This window comes from Lepisma saccharinum, chromosome 17 (assembly GCF_977018435.1).
Source record: "Lepisma saccharinum chromosome 17, izLepSacc3.1, whole genome shotgun sequence".
Lineage (NCBI taxonomy): Eukaryota > Metazoa > Arthropoda > Insecta > Zygentoma > Lepismatidae > Lepisma > Lepisma saccharinum.
In genome coordinates, this window is record NC_139245.1 from 62,325,582 (window position 1) to 62,348,261 (window position 22,680).

Genomic DNA, 22,680 nt, shown 5'->3' on the forward strand with positions numbered 1-22,680 from the left:
ATATACAGGCTGATTTCGAACTTCCATTACAAACTTAGGGGGGTGAATCTAGAAGGAAAAACAAGCCGAAAGTGCCATGTGGCAAAATTAAGAAAACGGCACCGTGTGGCTGCCAGAGCCGTGAGAAAATCGGTTCACACCTCTTTCAAAGAGCAATAACGTCTGAACCACGAAAGATACGAAGATCGGCTCTGGCGGAAGTGGAGGAAGTCGTATCCAAACAATATCAGGGCGTTGAAATTTCGGCGCTTTTCGTAATGCGCAAGGGGAATCCCCAAAGAAAATGGGGAATCCCCACTGCATGTGAGCGGAAACTCGCGCAAAATGGAGAAAGACGACGAGGGAACATGCTGTCACAGGACGGTCGAAAAGTGACATACTAGGAGTCACTCGCTATCCCTGGTCGAAGTTGACCCTTGCGCCCTCTGGATATTGCAAGACTGTATGGAGAGAGCGCTGGACGTGACACATTGGTTGAGTACGTACACACGACGTATCTTCTGGGAACATTACGACGTTGTGGGTGTGTGTGGACGTGAAAACTCCCACGATGGTGCAATACAGTTTCGAGGAGTATGCAGACATGATGCTCATTTACGGGGAAGCGAGATGCAATGGAAGGGCTGCCCGTTCGATGTACCAGGAACGTTTCCCGGAACGTGTGACGCCATCACACACCATATTCGAAAAAGTGAACCGTCGTCTTCGTGAATCTGGAACATTTGTTGTGAGTAGAGTGGACACAGGTGCCCCAAGGACGAGGCGCACGCCTGCGGTGGAGGAGGCAATTCTTCATGCTGTGCACGAAGACCCTGGTACGAGTACCCGAATCGTAGCGCGGGATGTTGGTGTATCTCAGTCTGTAGTGTGGAATGTCCTTCATGATCAACAACTGCACCCATATCACCCCCAGAAGGTGCACGCCATGGGTCCCACAGATTTTGAACTACGTGTTCGCTTCTGCACATGGTTTGTGCGTCGTTGCTTGAATACGCCTCAGTTTCCACAGTTGGTGCTCTTCACGGATGAGGCGAAATTCACCAGAGAGGGTGTTTTTAATTCCCGCAACAGCCATGTGTGGGATAAAGAGAACCCATTTGCAACGAAAGCACGTGGGTTCCAGCAGCGAATGGGCATCAACGTCTGGGCAGGAATACTGGCCGGTCGTTTAATTGGCCCATACGTACTTCCCACCAATCTCACAGGTCGTACTTATCTGATTTTTCTCCAAGAGACATTGCCCGAGATGTTGGAAAATGTGCCATTGGCCATTAGGCAAAACATGTGGTTCCAGCATCATGGGGCGCCACCCCACTTTGCACGGGACGTACGGGACCATCTGACCCACAGATATGACAGGCAATGGATAGGGCGTGCCGGGCCCGTGCCGTGGCCCCCACGATCTCCCGACTTAACGCCCCTGGACTTTTTTCTATGGGGGCGCATGAAGAGTCTCATTTATGAAACCCCCATCGAGTCTGAGCATGACCTGGTTGCTAGGATTGTGGCAGCAGCGGACTTAATTCGAGAGAATCCACTGGTCTTCAGTCGTCTGTATGAGAACATTCTTCGAAGGTACAATGTGTGCATCGATGTTGGTGGTCGTCATATTGAGCCCCTGTTGTGAGTTTCCGTTCTGCACACGCCAAAGGATGTTTTCATACTGTCCTTTGCAGTGCTTACGTGCTGCATTCCGAGTTCATCGTCGTTCCTTCATACCATCGGTAATGAACAGAAACATCAAGCAGCAATGATTCAAGATTTAGCACAAGTTGCCTATTTTTGAGGACAAAGGGTCAATATCTGGGTTACTGAATTTTATCTGTTTGTGCTACTCTCTGTTTTCCTTCCGCCAAAGTGATACTGTACATTCCAATGTGAAACCCTTCATACGTACGTGCCAATTTCTTTCCTTTTTTTTGTGGCAATGCCTTTTTGGGAGGTGTCCCTGCATTCGTGGGACACGTGGATATTTGGTGCTGCTCCTCAGAGAGCCGACTTCCGGCTGACCTTGTACTCCCGAGGTCCCGGGTTCAACGAATTCCCGGTGGGAGGGGGCACGTAGTGGTTCATATCGCAATTGTAATTGCACGTTGCGTTCCACGTAGCATGCACGTGTACATCCATCACTCCGTTTTGCGTACCATCTGGGATGCGCGACAGTCACTGTCCAAGCATGTTCCATTTGTCGCACTTCATGCGCTCCTCTGGGGACTCCCTCCATGTGTCACTTTTCGACCGTCCTGTGACAGCAAGTTCCCTCGTCGTCTTTCTCCATTTTGCGCGAGTTTCCGCTCACATGCAGTGGGGATTCCCCATTTTCTTTGGGGATTCCCCTTGCGCATTACGAAAAGCGCCGAAATTTCAACGCCCTGATAATGTTTGGATACGACTTCCTCCACTTCCGCCAGAACCGATCTTCGTATCTTTCGTGGTTCAGACGTTATTGCTCTTTGAAAGAGGTGTGAACCGATTTTCTCACGGCTCTGGCAGCCACACGGTGCCGTTTTCTTAATTTTGCCACATGGCACTTTCGGCTTGTTTTTCCTACTAGATTCACCCCCCTAAGTTTGTAATGGGAGTTCGAAATCACCCTGTATATAGCCCCAATCCCACTGACTGACTGACATAAATGTTCTCCATGAAGGAAGCCCCGGAGGCGAAACATGCCCGATTACGACCCCCCCCCCCCATGAAATTGTCCCAAAAGGCCGAGAAAATTAAAAAATAGCTCAATCGGCCCTTCCTTAAGGGTGAAAATGCCCTTTTCTCACGTCCTTAGCAACCGTTGCCAAGGGCATTTCTTTGGCACACATTGTTTCCTTCAATTCTTCATTGTCTAGCTACATTATATTTCTCACAGATCAACAACAGATGAATCAACTCCTGGTTAGAAAAGGTGCTTCAAACAAGGGTGACATCTACATAATAAGGAGTTTCAGCCCAGATATAATTACGTTATACTCAATGCGTAAATATCTACATCGTGCTTGTTTTAACTAAATGTTTAGGGGGTATAATGACATGCAATTCCTTAGAGCTTGCCGTGCCTGTTGTTGTTCATGGAAACTGACGTTGCTAGGGAACTTAAAGAAAGTTTATTTTCACCCCGAAAACTACTGTAAGGGAATTATGCTAGACTTTTCGAATTTCAAAATACGAGCATCAGAATTTATTACAGAGGCAAGGTAGGAATTTGAGGGGAATGACGGAAAACAGTTATTATCCAATTACGTTCAAAAATGTGAAAATAACAAAATACGTAAATACTGCATTTTCAATTTAGTCGCATTTCAATTCGTTTATGCAAAACATCCAACTACTTATCTTGAAACGGTTATTACTTACTCAGTTCATTATTAAGAAAATAGACAATAATATTTTGAATATTTGTACCTTATTACAGCCCATACACACATAAAGTTACTTTCTAAACTTTTCAAATTAGCGAACTTGTACACATGTTCCCCACCATCCAATACAACATGCAGACATTTTCAAAGTCATTAAGATCATTGAGGAACCCCATCTAAAACATGATTGCGATCACAATGTGCCGAAGGTCACGCATGCGAGCGTACAAGACGTGGCCAAATACCACGTCGACAGTATGCGAGTCCAATATATATAAAGCCCCAATCCCACCACTGACTGACTGACATAAATGTTCTCCATGAAGGAAGCCCCGAAGGCGAAAAATGTCCGATTACGACCCCCCATGAAATCGTCCCAAAAGTCCAAAAAAATTCAAATATCGCTCAATCGGCCCTTCCTTAAGGGTGAAAATGCTCTTTTTTCACGTCCTTAGCAACCGTTGCCAAGGGCATTTCTTTGGCACACATTGTTTCCTTCAATTCTTAATTGTCCAGCTACATTATATTTCTCACAGATCACACACAGATGAATCAACACCTGGTTTTGAAAAAGTGCCTGAAACAAGGGTGACATCTACATAATAAGGAGTTTCAGCCCAGATACAATTACGTATATATTGGTAAACTCAATGCGAAAATATTATCTACATCGTGGTTGTTTTAACTAAATGTTTATGGGGTATAATGACATGCAATTCCTTAGAGCTTGCTGTTCTTGTTGTTCACCATGGAAACGGATGTTGCTAGGGAACTTAAAGAAAGTTTATTTCACCCAGAAAACTACTGTAAGTGAATTATGCTAAACTTTTCGTACTTTAAAATACAAGCGTCAGAGGCAAGGTAGGAATTTTAGGGAAATGACGAAAAATAAATATTTTCTAATTACGTTTAAAAATTTGAAAATGACAAAAGACGTAAATATTGCATTTCCAATTTAGTGTCGCTATTGAATTCGTTTATGGAAGATATCAAACTAATTATCTTGAAACGGTTATTACTTACTCACTTTATTATTAAGAAAATATACAATAATATTCTGAATATTTGTACCTTATTAGAGACCATACACACATAAACTTACTTTTTAAACTTTTCAAATTAGCGAACTTATTCACTTGTCCCCCCTTCATCCAATACAACATGCAGATATTTTACCCCATCTATAATATGATTGCGCCCACAACCTGGCTGAAGGTCACGCATGTGAGCGTACAAGACGTGGCCAAAGGCCACGTCGAAAGTACGCGAATATATATATATATATATAATGTTATACATACATATAAAACCGGAGCAGATATGTTACATTCGAGAAACTGAGGCCAGCCAGAGAATTGGTCAAAATAAATTTACAGAATTTCGAGGAGAGGCCGAGCTGCTGTGGGCTCGCACCTGTCTACACCAATATATACGTAATCCTGTGGCACAACAGCCCGAGGCAAGGCCCTACTCACTCACTCACAAGGGTAGGTCTCAGTCACACTCGAACCAGTTAGGGGATGACGTGTGGTCAGCACGACGAACCCCCCAGTCGTTGTTGAAGGTTTCTGTGACCAGATTACTCATTCGTAGCTCCCTAATCTCCTCAACCGGTCCTATACACCAGCCACGTCAAACTCAATTCGTGAGTAGGGACTCATAACGATAATGTCAAAACTATCCGGGCCGCACATCTAGAACCCCAACACCTTGAACTCCAGAACTAATGTAAGTGGTTCGACCCAACGGAGTGGGGGGGGGGGAGGGATTCCCATGATTATTATTGAAGCATCGATATATAAATTATATATAGACCTCCCCCCATAATTGTTCATGGCTATAGTATTTTACATGTTAGTTTCGAGTATAAATTGCTACAATTGTGCAAACATTTTTGCAAGAAACTGTTTGTGAGAAATTACGTATAGTTTAATTTCGAACAGATTTGACATTTTTTTTAACAAGCTTCTCAAAAGTCTGCAATAAGTTTTTGTGAGCATGAAACTCTTAATGCAGGCAACAAATGTTTTGTCAGTCATTCTTGATTGTTCAGCTGTTTTATTAATGTTTATTATGGAAAACAACTTTTCACCAAGGCAAGTGCAACCAAAATTAATAAAATTTCTAGAGCAAAATAGCTTATTCGAGGATACTGCTATTGGAGATATGATAAAAATCGTGGAAAGCCGACCTCGCGATATTTCTCCTTCAATATGAATTGCACTGCAATTCAACAAGTTCCATTCGAATGTCGGGACTTGCACAAGCATAATCAAAATAAAAAGGAGCAGAGAAGAACAAGAATATTGCTCTTCGCACCCACTGAAGTCTTGAAACCTGTTTCCAAATTCATCACGTAGTATTTTTTACTGTGGACAAATATTCCGTCCATTTCTGATATTCCTGAGAAATTGGTAACGACAAATTATAACTTTATAAAAATGTTATAATATAACGGAAGACTGTAGCTTTGCAAAATGGCCTCTTGTGTCACGGAGAGGAATCATTCAAGTAGTTTTACTGTCATATCGAGATGAGAACCTCATCCACGAATGAAGAGTGGTAACTGAGCTACCTCGCAGACGTCCGTCATTTCACATATTGTGAGCGAAAAGGAAACAACACGAACATTTTTCGATTTCAATTGTTCCTTGACTAAGTCATCAATCCTGTCCTCAACTGTATTTCTATTTATTTATTTTTAATATTTTTGTATTAGCTTCGCTTTTCTGCCACGTTTGGCTAATGGCGACGATGAGGATGAGTGATGATATGATGAAATTGATGAAGGGACACATACAAAGAACATCCTTGCTCAGGCCAGGATTTGAACCCATGACATCTGGTGTTGCAACGGACTGTGCTAACCACTCCGTCACAGAGGTAGGCAAATTTATTTCGTGATAAAGAAATACTTCTGAATAACTTTATCAGGGTACAAAATGTCCACGCTTTTCACTATTCACTTCACAACAAAAGTAAGCATTTCACTTGAAAAATTTACATTCCTCTTCTATAATCCTTTTCTTACTCCCACGAAGCTTGGGCAGCAATATGGTTCTCTGAAACTTTTCCAGAAACTGACATTTCTTCCAGGTAAATCCTTGAAAATCAAGAAACAGACTCATAGGTGACAGAAAGTATGCACGCTGCCCTCCCCCAGCTGGCAAGATATTTTCGTACTTCAGAAGTAACCTGTGTAAGGAAAATTGGTCAATGTGGTGAAGTTTGCTGAAATTCTACTCGCTAAATTATCATCGTTATTCTATTTTTCCGACTCCGCGGTTAATTGGTTCTGCTCCTATCTACAAGAACGTCAACAATGTGTCGTTGACCTATATGGAAAATCGTCGTGGAAAACCATTCCTTGTGGTGTCCCTCAAGGCACTGTACTCGGCCCCCTCTTATTTGCTCTGTATATAAACGACCTCCCGACGGTGCTTAACTGCTGTAAGTTCCATATCTATGCCGACGATTTTCAGTTATATTTCTCTTTCCCTCCGCAAGAAATACTGCATGCAATAGAAATTGTGAACATTGACAAACAAATAAGTACTTGGTCTGCACACCATGGCTTACATCTAAACCCAACTAAAACCCAGTGTATTCTTGTAGGTTCCCCTAGAATTTTGAGCAAAATAGATAAATCTAGCCTCCCTAGACTCAACGTAAATGATATTCATCTGCCCTTCTCCACTACTGTTAAGAATCTGGGTGTGATACTCAACCACCAACTCACCTGGGCAGAACAAGTTAACTCGGTATCTAGAAGAGCTTTCGGTGCATTGCATTCACTCTATCGGCTCAAAAACGTCCTCCCTGAACGCATAAAAATTAAACTGGTCCAGTCTCTTGTATTTCCCATTGTTGACTATTGCGACATTGCTTTCTTGGATGTCAATCATGAGCAAGCAAAACGACTGCAGCGAATTCAAAATGCCTGCATTCATTTCGTTTTCGATCTGAAATATTCAGAGCATTTGACATCGTACTTTGCGAAGGTCGAGTGGCTTAAATTAAGCGATAAAAGTAATTTTCATAAGTTAATTTTACTGTACAAAATCCTCCAAATAAAAGACCCGCAATATCTCTATAACCGATTTCAACATCTTTCCGACTTTCACAGCCGCAACACCAGATCGCGCGAAAGGTCTTTGCTCTCCATTCCACTCCACAAATCCAACTTTTATGCAAATTCTTTTACTGTTACCTCAGCAGGCCTTTGGAACAAGTTGCCACCTGAAATCCATGTCTCTTCCTCAATTGTGACTTTCAAAAAATTGTTAAAGTTACACATATTATACAATGAAAATTAAATGTTTGATTTCCCTAATAATATGGCGGGTGCAAAGAATGATAGAAGGACGTAAGGCACTAAAATGATTTAACGTAATAGTTAAGATTAATTATCGTCAAAGTATACCGTTTTGGACTATGTTTCAGTATGTGTAATGTTGGACTGTGCTTAAGTAAGTGTAGTGTTATGCATTTGCTTGTACGCGTGTAAGGGAAAAAATATATATGTGTGAGTGTGAATGTGTGTGCCCGTATCTATAGGTTAGATTACCATTCTTATATGTAATTTTTCTTTGTATTTTTTATTTCTCTGTAATTTTATTTTTTTCTTTCTCTTTTTTCAATATTTTAATTATTTTACATCCAATTTTATTTTGTAAACATGGTAAAGTGGAAGAAAAGCTCCACAGCCTTAACTTAGCCATGTAAAAGAAGACGAAATAAATCAAATAAATAAATAAAATAAGTTTGGATGAGTCGGGTCTTGTATCACGAGAAAAGAGAAAACGGGATAACTACAAATGTATAGATAATTTCAAGCATGAAGTGTTAAGTGGGGCCGCATTAACTGATGCTGGGGGTCACATATTTTTATTACATGAATAGGTAAGAAGGCGGTATACAATTTGCGATTAAACAACAACCTTATTTTCATGATTTAATTGAAGTTTTATGATCTCCTTACTTTCATTATATAATTTCTGTACTTGGCAAGTCTTTCAGGGGGAGATTGGGACTCCTGGACCTCCCTAAATACGTCCTTGGTGGTAGGGGTCGAAATAAAGTTACTGTGTCAATGGTTCCAATTCACGGTAAATATGCTCGGTTCTCTACACTTAAACAAACACAAACTCATTGTCTTCCTGTTTTCTTGGTTTCTTGCCTGGGAAAGAGGCAATAATTTAAGCTGTGACATCTACGGGACCTTCTGACGAGAAGACGGAACATAGCTGTGCAGAGGATTCAAACATACGTGCGAACTAGCCTGAGGCAATTTTCCAACAGAGGCATCTAGTGGCCAAGTGGCAAACTATGCTCGATGCCGCGGGCGTATCTATCGCCTTTGATAATACACGAGTTTTTTTAAACAATTATTTTGGGCTTTCCAAGTGCCTTTTGAAAGTCATAAAAAAATTGAGCATTACTTTCGTATGCTTCATAATGGCCATTTTCGTTTGTGCTACCCTCAAATCACATAACCATTCTGTGCTTATTTACGTATTTCCTTATGGGAAATTGAAAAAAAAAGAATGCAATTTGTGCACATTTATCGCAGTGAAATTGCATAAATGTGTCATGTACTGAAAGTTTCACAATGTAAGTTCACATCTACTTCATTTTCCGTCAATTTTTTGTCTTAAAATGTTATATTCAAACAAAATGCAAAAAAGCTCATGTTAAATTGAAGCGCCTTCCACGGCGACCTTCGCCAAACTCCAGCGCCCTCTCCAGTAAAAAGATCATGAGATGGAGAAATTACGTAAATCAAGGAATGCTTTAAAAAAAGAAGTTAATCATATACAAAGATGGTGTTTCAAATGTCCAATTGAAATTTACCTCCGAGGAAAAATGCAGTTTGCTTTACCGATACCCACGTATCCGAATAGTTAGATCTTTCCGTTCATCTTTGTTGTTGGCCGACCTCCATGGGGGAGCACAAGTGATCCCGGATCGGTACCCATGGAGGCACATACTGGTTCGGATCCAACTTTAAACTGTAGGTCCAGTCCCAATTAGCCTTTTTGTGCATAAAGTGGACCTAAAACACAAAATGAACCAACCGTGGGGAAGTGGTTACCACTGCACGCTACTACACAAGGAGTTCCGGGTTCGAACCTCAACCTGGGCATTGGTGTTATTTGTGTTTCTGTCTTCATTAATTGTATCGTATCATCTTCGCGATTAACCAAATGTGTCAGCAATGCTAAGTAACAAAAATCAGATCAAATCGTTGATTGATTGTTTGGTTAGGTTTGTTTTACTTCACTTTTCCGCCACTTTTGGCTAATCGTGAAGATGATACGATAAAATTGATGAAGGAACAAACACAAATAACACCCAAGCTTAGACCGTGGTTCGAACCTGGGATCTCTGGCTTAGTAGTAAAATTAACTTGTTTTGGACTTTCGAAAGGGGTGGGAGGTACGTGTACTTTTTTTAGTAGTACTTCCTCATTTTGCAATCTATTCCTTTCTTTGACATTCTGTTTTTTTAGGAATACTGGGCCCTAATGGGCGAGGGGAGTTATGACCCACACCAACTTCCCTTGGGCACGCCACTGATTGCTACCCAAGTGTCAACGTCACCGCACGTCACTGCTACATCTGTACATATCAGTTGCTGCAAGAAGAGGAAGATTTTGAAGAAACAATTGCAAAACCTCTTCATTTCAGTCATCTATTGGTCATATTTCTGCCATAACACCAGTTGTTAGAGCAAGTAAATTCTGTGGCGGCTGGCCAAGTGCAACAAGTGCAGATGTTTTCACCTAATTTTCAAATTAATATTTACATTTTTCATTTGCTTGTTAAATTAAACTATTTCGCTCGGCGCTACGCACGTGAAGAGTTCGTCTTAGCATAAACAAACCAAGAGCAGACGCCACCAGGTTGCGGAAGACTTTAGCCGGTTGTCATGGCTACGGTGACGTCACCTAGCGTTGGAATTGAACGGGTGTCGCCATCTATGTGCAGCAGTTCTCTCGTCGACAGAAAACATTGCATCCAGTGGTTGTGGTAAAATCGTTGCGTTCTCGCGAGATCTTGTTCCGCGTGTGTGTTTCGCGTTTCCTATCGTGTGTTGTGTTCATGTGTTGAGCTGCGGTTTGTACAATGAACACAGTAAATGACTTAGTCTGTAATTTGTTGCAGACACCATTTTCCAGATGGACGGATGAAGACAAAAAAGACGTTTTAAATTGTGGGGGGCCACTGACACTTACTATTTGTTTTTCATTGCCTATAAATGTACTTCTTCACCTGTTATTTTAGGCATGAGCCGCTACTGGTTAGTAGATGTTAATATGACTGTGTTTGAACACATTAGTAAGGACAATTGGGACAAATATGTATGGGAATCATGTACACAGTGTATTGTGAATTGTTTTGCATGAAGTACCTAATAAACTGAAGACGCGGTGCTATTTTCCTCTTTTATGTAAATTACTTTGTTCCACATACTTTGTAAGAATTATATGCACACAGTGTTCACATCTTTGCAGCATTACTTAATCACTAAATAAGATACTACTGCAATATGTGTAGTAATTTGACACAGGTATGAAATTCATGCTACATAAAATCAGGGTGTATAAAAATCATGAATTTTATTAAATTAATTATTTTTTATGATTTTTTATATCGATTTAAAAAAAACAACTTAACATTGCTTGTATGATAAAAGCAAATAAAAAAATATGTGTAAATATATTTGTCTGTTTCTGATACTGTGTATGTATGTATATATATATAAATCCCGGTGTCATTACGGCAACCACACACTTTGCAGGAGTGTGGCAACCACTTGAAATTCTTGAGTATACTCGTTTTTTAATGCGTATATTTATGTCATATCGTACTGAGAAGCCTGTTTTACTTTATTTGTAAAATTTGGATAAATCTCTATTAAATTCACTCCGATATCATTGTGAAGACCATTCACACCTCTATCATTGTAACACCCAATGTATGGGCGCTATTCACCGGATGTTTAAATTTCTGCGCTTCCTTGGCGCTGGCGGTGACTGCACTTCCAGTTTTGAAAATAATAACATTGAATTCAAAGGTGTAAAGGCAGTGTCTTCTGAAAAAGCGACAATATTTGTGTGGCTTTTGGTTTCAACATGGGATAGGGAACAAACAACTTTTCTCAGGTATCTGTGCATCGTTTACAGACAGACCCGATACGGAAAATCAGAGGATTTATGCAGTAAAGCGAAAAGATTGGACACAAACACGATTGAGTAGGTTCTGCCGTCGGCACTTCATCAAATCAAATGAAGATATTTTACATGTTTCGAAAATTATAATTGTCTAACACACATGTGTTGATTAAATTCGAAATTTGGAACTATTTATAATCATATTATAATGCATTTGCCTTTTGGTTGTAGATAAGCGCTCTCTCCATGGACGTCGGTAGGTCAGTCGACCCCTTCTCCCCCCCCCCTGCAAATTGGTATCCTTCATTTCAAGTTGCAAAAAGCAGGAAGTTTGTTATTTTTATTGTTAATAGCAAATAAAGTTCACTTGGTTCTGTATTCGAATCAATGTAAAATATGCATTAGATCAAAAAAATGAGTGAAAATACAGGAACCAGGATATTTTTTTTATATTCTACCATTTAATTCAAAGAATAAATGATTCAACAGTTTTCAGAATTCGAAAAATTATAATTTTAGATGAGGTCACACAATATAAACTGTGTGGGTATATTTTTCTAACTTCTAAAGTCCTTTCTTGAAAGACATGTGCAAAAGTTAATAACAAAATACAATAACTGTGCATTTCAGTATAGTAACTATGAAATGCAAAAGTATTAATGAAAAATAGTTGTATAATAATAAACAACAACAATAAGAAGAAAATTCCAATAAAATTTATTTATTTAGGTATAAACTATTAGTGTATAACAACAATTTTAACCGTAGTAATTATTATTATTTCTTTTGCTATTGTGATCAAAGTATTTCAATGTTTATAATTAATGGAAGCTTCATTTCTTTTTAAAAATTAAAGTGATGGTAGAAGATCAACATTGCCTTGGAAAATATTAGTTGTCCCTTTTATCTGCATCCAAAGGACACAGCCTTTGCCAATATTTTCTAGGTACCTTTGCTTCTCTATATCACTCAAAAATTTCAAGTGATCCATTTTGTTTCTTAACGTTTATAAGAAAATAAGCTCGGTGGCGATCTGTATCCCACTTGTTTACATTGAAAATTCGCCAAACCGGAAGTTCTTTCCCCGCCATCAACAATCAAATTGTCTGATCCATCATTTTTTGTTTACTCAGGAATAACTCCCACATATTTGTTATTTTGCTATCATTGTGGAACCATTGCAGCACCAGTGCTACCAACTGTTGAATATCATACTTTTAGTCCCCCTTTGGCTATTGGTTGATCACGTCTGATCGTAAATGAAAGACAAAGCAGCTTGACAATATATTATAATGATGGTCACGAAGAAGGAGAAAAAGAAGAAGAAGAAGAAGAAGTTAGCTGAAAGATGCTCGTATGCAGGGGTGCTCGTTCGGCAGCGCAGATCGTATGCGCAGTTGTCCGTGGATGCATTACGTCATCGTCGAGAAGCTCGGCACGGAAAAGGCTGGTTCCTTATGCAAATATTGAGATATTTGACAACGAATATCTTCTAAAATATAGTAGCAGGGGAAAAGTTACAACTCTTACTGTTAAGATTCATCCTTCTAATCAATTTATCACAAAGTTGATTCAAATGTGTAAAAGGTTTTCAACAAATCGTGTTACGAAGGAACCCCTGTTTTGTTCTCTCCAGGCTTCCAATGTAAGGGAGTTTTAACTTAAGCACGTTGGATTTCTATTTGTTGTATGTTTTAAAATAAGATTATTTTGTTATTTTCAACTGAATTCATGCCTAAATGCTATGGAAAGCTGTGAAAACTATTATCAGAAAACTAACGGAAGAAATCTAAAATATCACAGCCTTTCCAGTCGGTAATTTCGTAAGTAAACGAAAAGACAAGATTGTTATAAAAAATGGGGGATTGCCCATTTTTGTGAATAAGGCATTGTGCGAGATCTAAAAGCAGAACATTTTAATATTGTATGTAAATGTAAGGGTGTAATAAACGTGACTGCTTCCCGTAAAATATCACTGTACTCTCCACGTTTCTTTTCTTTGATGCCGTCAATAGCTTCAACACGTTGTTTTTTATATATATTTGTCACATATTTGTTTTAATTAGTATTCTACTCGTTCCGCCACCTGAACGCAGCAGCTAGGGCTCAAAGGGCAGTACAGTTACGCCAGAAGAAGGCTCGGAAATGGCAGGCTTCAGAAGTTAACTCATACAAATTAAATTAAACAAGTATGTGCTCTATCTAAATTTAAATCATAGTCTACAAATAACTTGATTAAAAATTTTAAAAGTATCTGTTTTATTTAATAACGTATTAATTGGTAAATTCTTCTCCAGCATAGCTATAGGCAGTGACCACATTACAGGGGGGGTAGGAACGCCCCCCCCCACTTCTCTCTCTCTCTCTCTCTTATCTGCCCCCAGTAAAACGACAAAATAAATAAATGAATGAATGAATGCTCTTTTAGCCAAAATATGCATTTTTGTGTCGTATGTAACGGAATAATAAACATGATTACAATGGGAAAAAATGATTTACCCCTCCATCTTTTCATCTTTTCTATGGCGCCGTCACTAGCTACAACATATTTTGATTTCTATTGTTACCACATATTTATTTTAATTTTAGTATTGTGAATCATATTCCACTGTGTTACCTCACGTAGAAACCCACACGTACGATTTCAGTTGTAAGTTTTAGACTAAGCTTGTCAAATGTCCACTTATATCTTTGTATTCTTGAGCCATTTAAAAACAATCATTTCGCCCCTTCTTCTGGACGATGTTTTCCAACTGGAAGTCCCTTTGTAGATCGAGATCCGGGGCTATAGCCTTCCCAAGCCACCGTCCCCTCCAAATGCTCCAAATACTGTCCTGGCCTCATGAAAGAAAAATATAAGTATTTATATGAAATATTAATTTGATTTGGCAGTTTTTTTTTTCGAACAGGAATAAGTTGTAAATTTTAATAGCTTATAAATTTACACTAGCAATTTTGAGTAAAGGTTTTGCATAACCCTAAAAGTACATTTAGAGACTGCAAGGTCAACTCTCGATATTTCAGATATATTAATAATTTTCATCACAACGTCTAGTAATAATTATTTGTTACTTCAATAACCTCCTCGCAAATGTTTCTCGCATATTAAAACATAGATGCCATATGATTGTCATTTTCTGTTTATTTCCTTGTAATGCTGACCTCCGTGGTGAAGTGGTTAGCACAACGCTTTACGATGCCAAGGGCCTCCAGGTTCAAATCCCCGCCCGGGCATGGATCTACTTTCCTTTCATCAATTTCATCATATCATCACGCATCCTCATCTTTGCGATTAGCCATGTGACAGATAAGCGAAGTAAAATAAACTAAGTCTATTAATCAATTATTTTTTAAAACTCTTTAATTCTTCTTTAGCGTGCCACGTTTTTGCTAAAATTATATTACGATTTGTAAAATAATGAAATTCTAAAGGAGAACACGCAACTTTCTTTGTAGCGCATCGGTCAGAAAGTTTCAGGAATATGGGTTTTCAAAATACATTTTTTCACATGTACTTTGCCCCCTTTTAAAAGTAGCGCATTTTCAATTATGTTACTAATCATTAAAAGGATGCCTCAATACCATCTTGGAGGATGACAATTAATATTTTTCCCCTCTTAAAAGTAATAACATACTTTCGCTCTCTGAATCTCCCATATAAATGCTAGGGGCCGTCTGCTTCAGCCGAGCTCACTCCCTCTCTGGTGACGTCCCGCGTTCGTGCAAGATCGGCAATCTTCGGATGGCTTTACCAAATCTCTATGTACCTTGGCTCGTATGATTTAATGTGGTGTCAATAAAACAGTTGTAGGATGATTTGCGAAATTATTTCCCTCACACTTCGAGCATTGGAATTTTACATAGCATGAAATCGAAACAGTTCCCTATTGTTAGGGTGACCAGATCCTTACCAGCAAAACACAGTACGCACACATACCATGACAAACTTTCTTCAAAAAAGGAAAGACATAAAGGACAAAAGTTTTAAAAATAATTATTCTTTTATTTGATGAATTCCCAAAGTATACGAGTGGCATAAAACAAAAATGAAAACTAAATGTATTTAAAATTTGACATATTAAACAAACTACAGTTGTGAGCAAAATTTTGTTGAGAACATTTCACTTACACTTTAAGTCTTTAAAACAATAACAATAACTTCAAATTAACAAATATTTCATAATCAAATGTACCAATATTTAAGTATCATCTTAATGGTTCTGTACTTTTGCTTCGAGTGAATAGCATGTAATAACTTTGTATTTTCCATAACCATATCATGGAATTCACTATAGGTAGAACTAAAATTATATTTAGTTATTATTAGGTGTTTCAGAGTTTCAGTTTTTAATTGAGATTTCTCAGCAGTCCACATGTTATTCATTAGTGAGAAAACTCTCTCAGTGGGTGCATTTGTGGCTGGAAGGCACAAACTGAGCTCTACCATATCAAATACCTGATAAAAGGAAATACATTTTTCCTGAAAATATTTGAATATCTCAACCCATCTTTAATCTAATCTCATTTGAGCAGTGTTCCATGCTTTCAGTTTTTCAAGAGTAGCAGACGCTCTTACATTTGAAATTTCATCAAAGAGATAAGAATCATTAAGTTGCTTTCCTGACCATTTGTTTAAAAATTGTATGCTATTTTGAACCCTGTCCCATTCGATCAACGAATCCAGTTTTACCCAATCTAACACAGTCATTTCAGTCACTGCTTAATATATTCAATACAAGTTGAATAAAATGAACGCACATGTTCCTTAAAACTTGATATACAAACAAACCCATTTTCCTCCAGACTTTTCAGTTTCGACTGCACTATAAGAGGCAAATAAGACAGTTATATCTGTCAACTAATTTTTGTTTAAGTTCTGCAATCAATGCAGAACCTTCTATCATATAAACATATTGACCCTCTAGAAAGTGAACAAAGTCATTAAAAAGTGATGCATTGGAATGGATAAAATAAAGCCATATTTCAGATAATGGGGTCCTCAAAGAACATTTTAATGATTGTGGGACACTTGTCCTGTGATAGAAAGTATGATTTCAATGCTGGATAGAGTTTAAGTATGCGCTCTATGGCTGGCAACAAAGAGAGCCACCTAGTTTTGCTATAAGAAAGAAGCTTTGAGAACTCTATCTCCACGAAGTCACAAAATTCACGCAAAACATGTTCACGTGCTGTATATATGAGTATATTTTGTGCACCACACTTTCCATGCAAATCTGTAAACAGTCCATCACAGTTTGTACACAATTATTCACTATATGTGCAGAACGACCTACACCTACAATTGGTTTGTTTAAGCATTCCTAAACAATACTGTAAACATCTTTTTTACCTTTTCTTGCTGCTCCTCCAAAGTTGCAGTTGGTGTTGTCAGCACATAATCCAACAACTTTAGTTTCAATGTTGTTTTCATTTAATGTCTTCAGGATATACGAAGACACAATATCGGACGCTTCACCACACCGATCTTGAAAATCCAGAACTTTAACGTGCACTCCGCTCAAAGGAAGGAAGTAGCGCACCAACAATGGAAACAACTTCGTAGCTTTATGGTTCGACGAATCTGTGTAAACTGTAATGTAATTTACCTGATCCAACTCTTCCTGAAGCTCTGCAATTGCATACGGGCTTATCACATTTGTCACGATCGCTTCACATTTTGTTCTTGGACAAGCATATTGTGGTTCGAAGTACTTCTTAACAAGTTTCGAACTACAGTCTGTAGAACGAAACGATTGATTATGTTGCACTGTATGAAATGCAAAACACGCTTCTGCTGCTGCCAATTTTTGTTCTTTAGGCCCAAAATTCTTGTTTCGAAAAAATGTAGAAAGAGGAGCACTAGATGCAGGAGCAGCGTCGGCAGATTTGTGTTTTGCCGTTTGCAGATGTTGTGTTATTTCAGACCTTCCGCTGTTTGCAATTGAAAACTCACCCGAACATTTTTCACAGTGAACATCACTATCGCTTTTGCCTCTCTTAAGAAATGGATAAAGAGATTTCAGTTCTGAATTAAATTCACATTCATCCTAGGGGGGGATGGGTGTTGACATTTTCGAATATACCACATTTAGAAGCAATACCATTCACAATAATACCTTCAATAGAATGAACGTCCTTTATCGATTCTTCAAATTACCCAATGAAATTTAATCACCAACTAATTTTGATAAAGGGAAAAGGGAATCACATTCATATCCATCTCCTATTTTATAAAAAAAAAAGGTCAGAAATATTTTATACTATAAGACCCAATTCATACGAAACAACAAAACTAAACAGAACTTTAAAAACAAATCTCAACCATTGGCAAGATGGAAGAAGAGAGCACACGCTGCTGGTGTTAAAAGCAGACAAAAAAACCTTCAGACCTTGTGTGTTCCGTCTTGGAAATATCAATAACCGTCACTTTAGAAAACTATAGCTTCACTTGCGATTAACTTTACTATACATAAAAATGGACTTTCTTCTTTAAGACTTTTTACAACTCTTCATGCAGCAATTTCACAGATATGATACTTTCCGATGGCATGTTGTAACTTTATGAGAAATAGATAAAAAAACAAAAATACATTTTCAAATTCCGTATAGTTTCAGAAATTCCACCCAGTGACTTTTCTTAGTGTTTCTTTGACCATCCATTTCATTCTAAAAGTGTTATTCGATTGACAACTGCAAATTAACATGGATATCCTTTTGTCATCAATCTTAAATCCTTGTACTCCAACCAAGGATTGTAAGGGGATGGGTGATACGATAGTAAATATATATATATATATATATATATATATATATATATATATATATATATATATATATATATATTACAAAAGAGTAGTTGTATTTACAATAGGATGAGGACCACTTACAAGTGTAGAAAAGAAGAGGTTATTTGATTGAACAATCCGATTTGCCTACACTTAAAACAATGCCAAGAGGGGCTTATACCCCAATTCTTCAAGTGTGATATGCTCTTAATTTTAAGAAATTTTGAATTCTAGTGTAGAAAAGATGAACCCCCCTCAGACAGATTTGCCTACACTTAAAACTATGCCAAGTTCCCATATCATCTTATTGTTTATAGTGTGTTTTTCTGTCAAAATCCCAGGAATCTTGAATTCTAGTGTAGAAATGGTGAGCCCCCCCTCAGATTGATTCCGCCATGTGTATATTGATATAAAGCTCATAGCTCCTGGGTTCTGAGATCCAGTAGAGTGTGGTGCATAGCCCCATGGTTTTTATTGTCTTGTAATCAAGAGGCTTCTTTGTTTTAGTCCTGATAAAATGTGAAGCCTCCTCTGATTGCAAAGTGTTAATATTATTGCCTTGTAATCAGGAGGCTTCTGGGTTTGAGTCCTGATAAAATGTGAAGCCTCCTCTGATTGCAAAGTGTTAATATTATTGCCTTGTAAACAAGAGGCTCGGGTTTGAGTCCTGATAAAATGTGTAAGATTGAAATACATGTGGCAAAATAATATCTCCACACGTGAGATTTTGAGAATAATTACTGCTAGTTGATATACAACTGATAGCTCCCAGATCTGAAACCTGGTAAAGTGTGTTATACAACAGCATAAAAGAGCAAAATTATTTTATATTGGGGATCACCAGAGCCTAGTTATTGCTGTTGTCTGGGTATAAAAGCACCAGCTCAGCTATTAACTGCTGTTATAATCGTTTTGGCTACACTTGAAATTAAGCAAAAAATGCTTATATTTTTATGCAAGCAAAACTTCCCGCTCAATACAATAGGAGAAGAGCGGGCATGCATAATTAATTGCTTGCATGTTTTTTCTAATCTTTGATCAGTCCCATGTCCTGGCCAGCAATAAATCTCTCATGCCTGGGAGATTTTATCTCTTGCATGCAAGCATATAAAATCAACACTGTGCCTTTTCATCTTTCAGAGAAAATTACCATGCCAGCAGATATAATCTCCAATTTCCTGGAAGAGCACAGAACTTTATTCTTGCATGCCCGAGCCAATTCATTTTGCCTTCTTCTGATAATATATACCGAGAGAGAGTTAAAAGGATATTTATTCCACATTTCAAAGTCCCACTTTGAATTGTATTTGGCAGAAGTGCTGTAGACATAATTCCATGGCCTATAATCAAAAGGCCCCCAGGTTTCAAACCTGGTAGAGTGTATAGGCCTCCCTGACGGCAAAATGTTGGTATTATTGCCTTGTAATTAAGAGGCTTCTGTGTTTGAGTCGGCCCTCTAGAATTGCTCTGTGACTCTCTCATTTCTTACATCATAAACATATGATTTCTCACCTATGAGAATAACACTACATATGGTGTCATCGGGGAGTGTATCGTGGAATTCACAGATAATTTTAATGTTTGTCCTGTCATTAACCACAACTTGTTTTCTTTTTGAAGTGTTGATGACAAACATGGGTCTCTGTGCTTTGAATTCATCTGGTGTGTAATACATGTCAGTATTGAAAGTAGTGACCCTTTTGTATGATGTAAATGCCTCATATAATTTAAGGAAATCATCCTTGGACATGTCTAAATTATAATTTTCTCTAGGAAATACCTCATTTCTGCCATTTTTAAGATATATGTTCTTGATGTTGCAGCTATCAAATTTACTTGAATTTTTTTCCTGATTATTGTGTCTTCCAGTCTGAAACAGTACCACCACAAAATCCGGCATGTCATATTGTATACTGGCGAATGAATTTGTAGCATCAAACTCATAATAGGTACCAGATGCAGGCTTCTGTACACATTGATATGTATAAAATTGTAAAGGAATTTGTGGATTTTTTAGGATATCAGCTTTGTATTTAAGAGCATAACTGGCCTCATATTCAACAACTGGCATTCTTAGCTCCATAGTCTGAATAATGCATTTGCCCTCATCAGGTAGGACATTAGGCAGAGCTTCCCCGGTAGAGTTTAATGTACTGTACCTCATCAAAGCATTATTATCATTGGCAGCTCTTCTAAATGTAATTCTTAAACCACCCTTCCACATAATATCTTTGTAATCTGAGAAGAATCCTGGCAACAGGCGCATGGGGAACAGCACTGTGTGGCTTTTAGATATAATTTTATCACCAGCCTCAAATCCACCTATTTTGTAGTAAGAAGCCTCGGTTTTGGATAATGTTAATGTGGCCAAAGCTGTGGAGGTAATGCCGGGATAATCTACTCTGTTTATAACAACACCATGCTTTCTGATCTTAATTTCAGAGAACAGATGTGGCACAAAATTGTCCACCAATCTTATGTTTGAATTTGCCGGATAATCTGTTCCATCGAGATTTACAACATCAAATTTGATGTATAGATCTGCTCTGTGGGGGTGTATAAAACCATCCCCTACATCAAGATCAACCTCAATCTCTGTGTTGGGTTGATTTAAATTTGCAAATGTCCTCCTGTTTGGGGGGAATGATTGTAGCTCATAACTCTCAATATTTTCCATTTTTTTCTTGTATGTATTTTTATTTAAATATTAATCTCTATGATTGCAGTTGTTGTGGCTCCAGCAAAATCAACTAATTCTTCTTTTTCATTAGTGACCATCAACTCAATGTAATCTATTCTATTATGACACACAGGAAAATATGTTGGGGATGGATTGTAGATGATGGGCTCCATGAATTCAGAGTTAGGTTTGAATGTTGCAATGATGCCAGTTTGTTTGTGAGTGCCTATGCCATTTGATTTGGTGATCATACCCTCGGCCACATTACAGTGAATATTCAGAGTCTCTATGGCTAAGAATTTAGGTATATTAATAGCAGTGTGTTTGATGGCCGGTTCAAGTTTTGTGTTGTTCTCAAAGCCTAACAGCTCTCCTATAGTACCCAGATCTAATGTTTCTGTAGCAGATACAATCTCTACTCTGTGAGTGACAGAATTTTGACTTAACACTACACCTCTGGGTAATTGAGCATTTAAAGTGGACAGATTATACTGCCCTGGAGTGATGACAATTTTTTGATCCCCTACTGCAATTGTGTTGTTGTGATGTGTAATATTAGGGATCAAGTACATGCCATAAAATGCTCTGAGAGCTATTGTTTTGGGATACACTATGTCATCATGTAATTTGAGTTTCAATATTGAATTTTGGCTGGTGAGATGGAATACCCCCATGATGTTTTAAATACCACAAGGCTTTTTGAAAATCTTCAATTGATGGTTTATTTATTTGAGACATATATCTAAGAACAGATAAACACAAATGTCCACAATTAACATCTTTGAAATTTTGAACACGGGCATTATTGTAATAAAGATTAGCTGATTTTAGATATTTTACTAAATTTTCAGGTGGAACACCTCCAAATGAATCAAACACAAATGCCTCATTTTCTAAATATTTAAGATAACAAATCCAGTGAGTGCCCTGATTTTTGTACTTATCCAAATTAACAATGCCACACTCTTTGTTGAGTGGTTGTTCTGGTAAAGAATCAGACATGTACACACCTCTAAAATGTTTGATGCCCAGTGGCTTGATTAAAGCTTCAATATCTTGGTTTGTAAGCGGCTCTTGTATTTTTTAAACTTATTCATGGCTCTCTTAACACCTTTGCCCTGTTTCTCTATGGCCTGGTTATGGCGCCTCTGCTCATCTAATTCTGCCCTATTCTTCTTGGCATCTATTACTGTTTTTGCTATGGCAGCTGATCCCCCAGCCAAGCTCCCAACAGCCCCGAGAGCAGCAAATATGGCAGCGATAGTAAATATAAATCCCCCCACATGTGATTTTTTCCTGGATTGCTGTAATTTTTTTAATTGGGGGTACTAAGTAACAATTTCATACCATGGCCCTTTGCAAGACAAGAGCTTTTTTTCTTGCGCTGCTTTTTGGTTAGAAGATTATTAATAGGCCCAAGAGATTTAAGACCTGCATAAGGTATTTGATACATAACACCCTTGGCCTTCATTGTAGGTTTATTATATATATATTCACAACCCCCACCCCAGTTTTTGTTTGGTGTTCATAGCTATGGTGGTCCCCAATGCTGCTATTTTTTCACTTAAAGAATCATCTTTGCTTACAAATCTACCAAATGCAGCCTCTTCTAATTTCTTGTCTGCAACATGTCTCTTGTCAAGATCAGAATGTGTGTTGTATGCTATGTCATGGTCTCTACAAGCA

At 38.2% G+C, this 22,680-nt stretch overlaps 1 protein-coding gene across 1 annotated transcript; it reads left to right on the forward strand.

Annotated features, from left to right (window-relative positions):
- Positions 1-550: 550 nt before the first annotated feature.
- On the forward strand, positions 551-1,627 carry LOC146001443 (uncharacterized). The gene has a single exon (XM_083138762.1). It carries the CDS (start codon positions 551-553, stop codon positions 1,625-1,627), a length of 1,077 nt encoding a protein of 358 aa, XP_082994888.1.
- Positions 1,628-22,680: the final 21,053 nt, after the last annotated feature.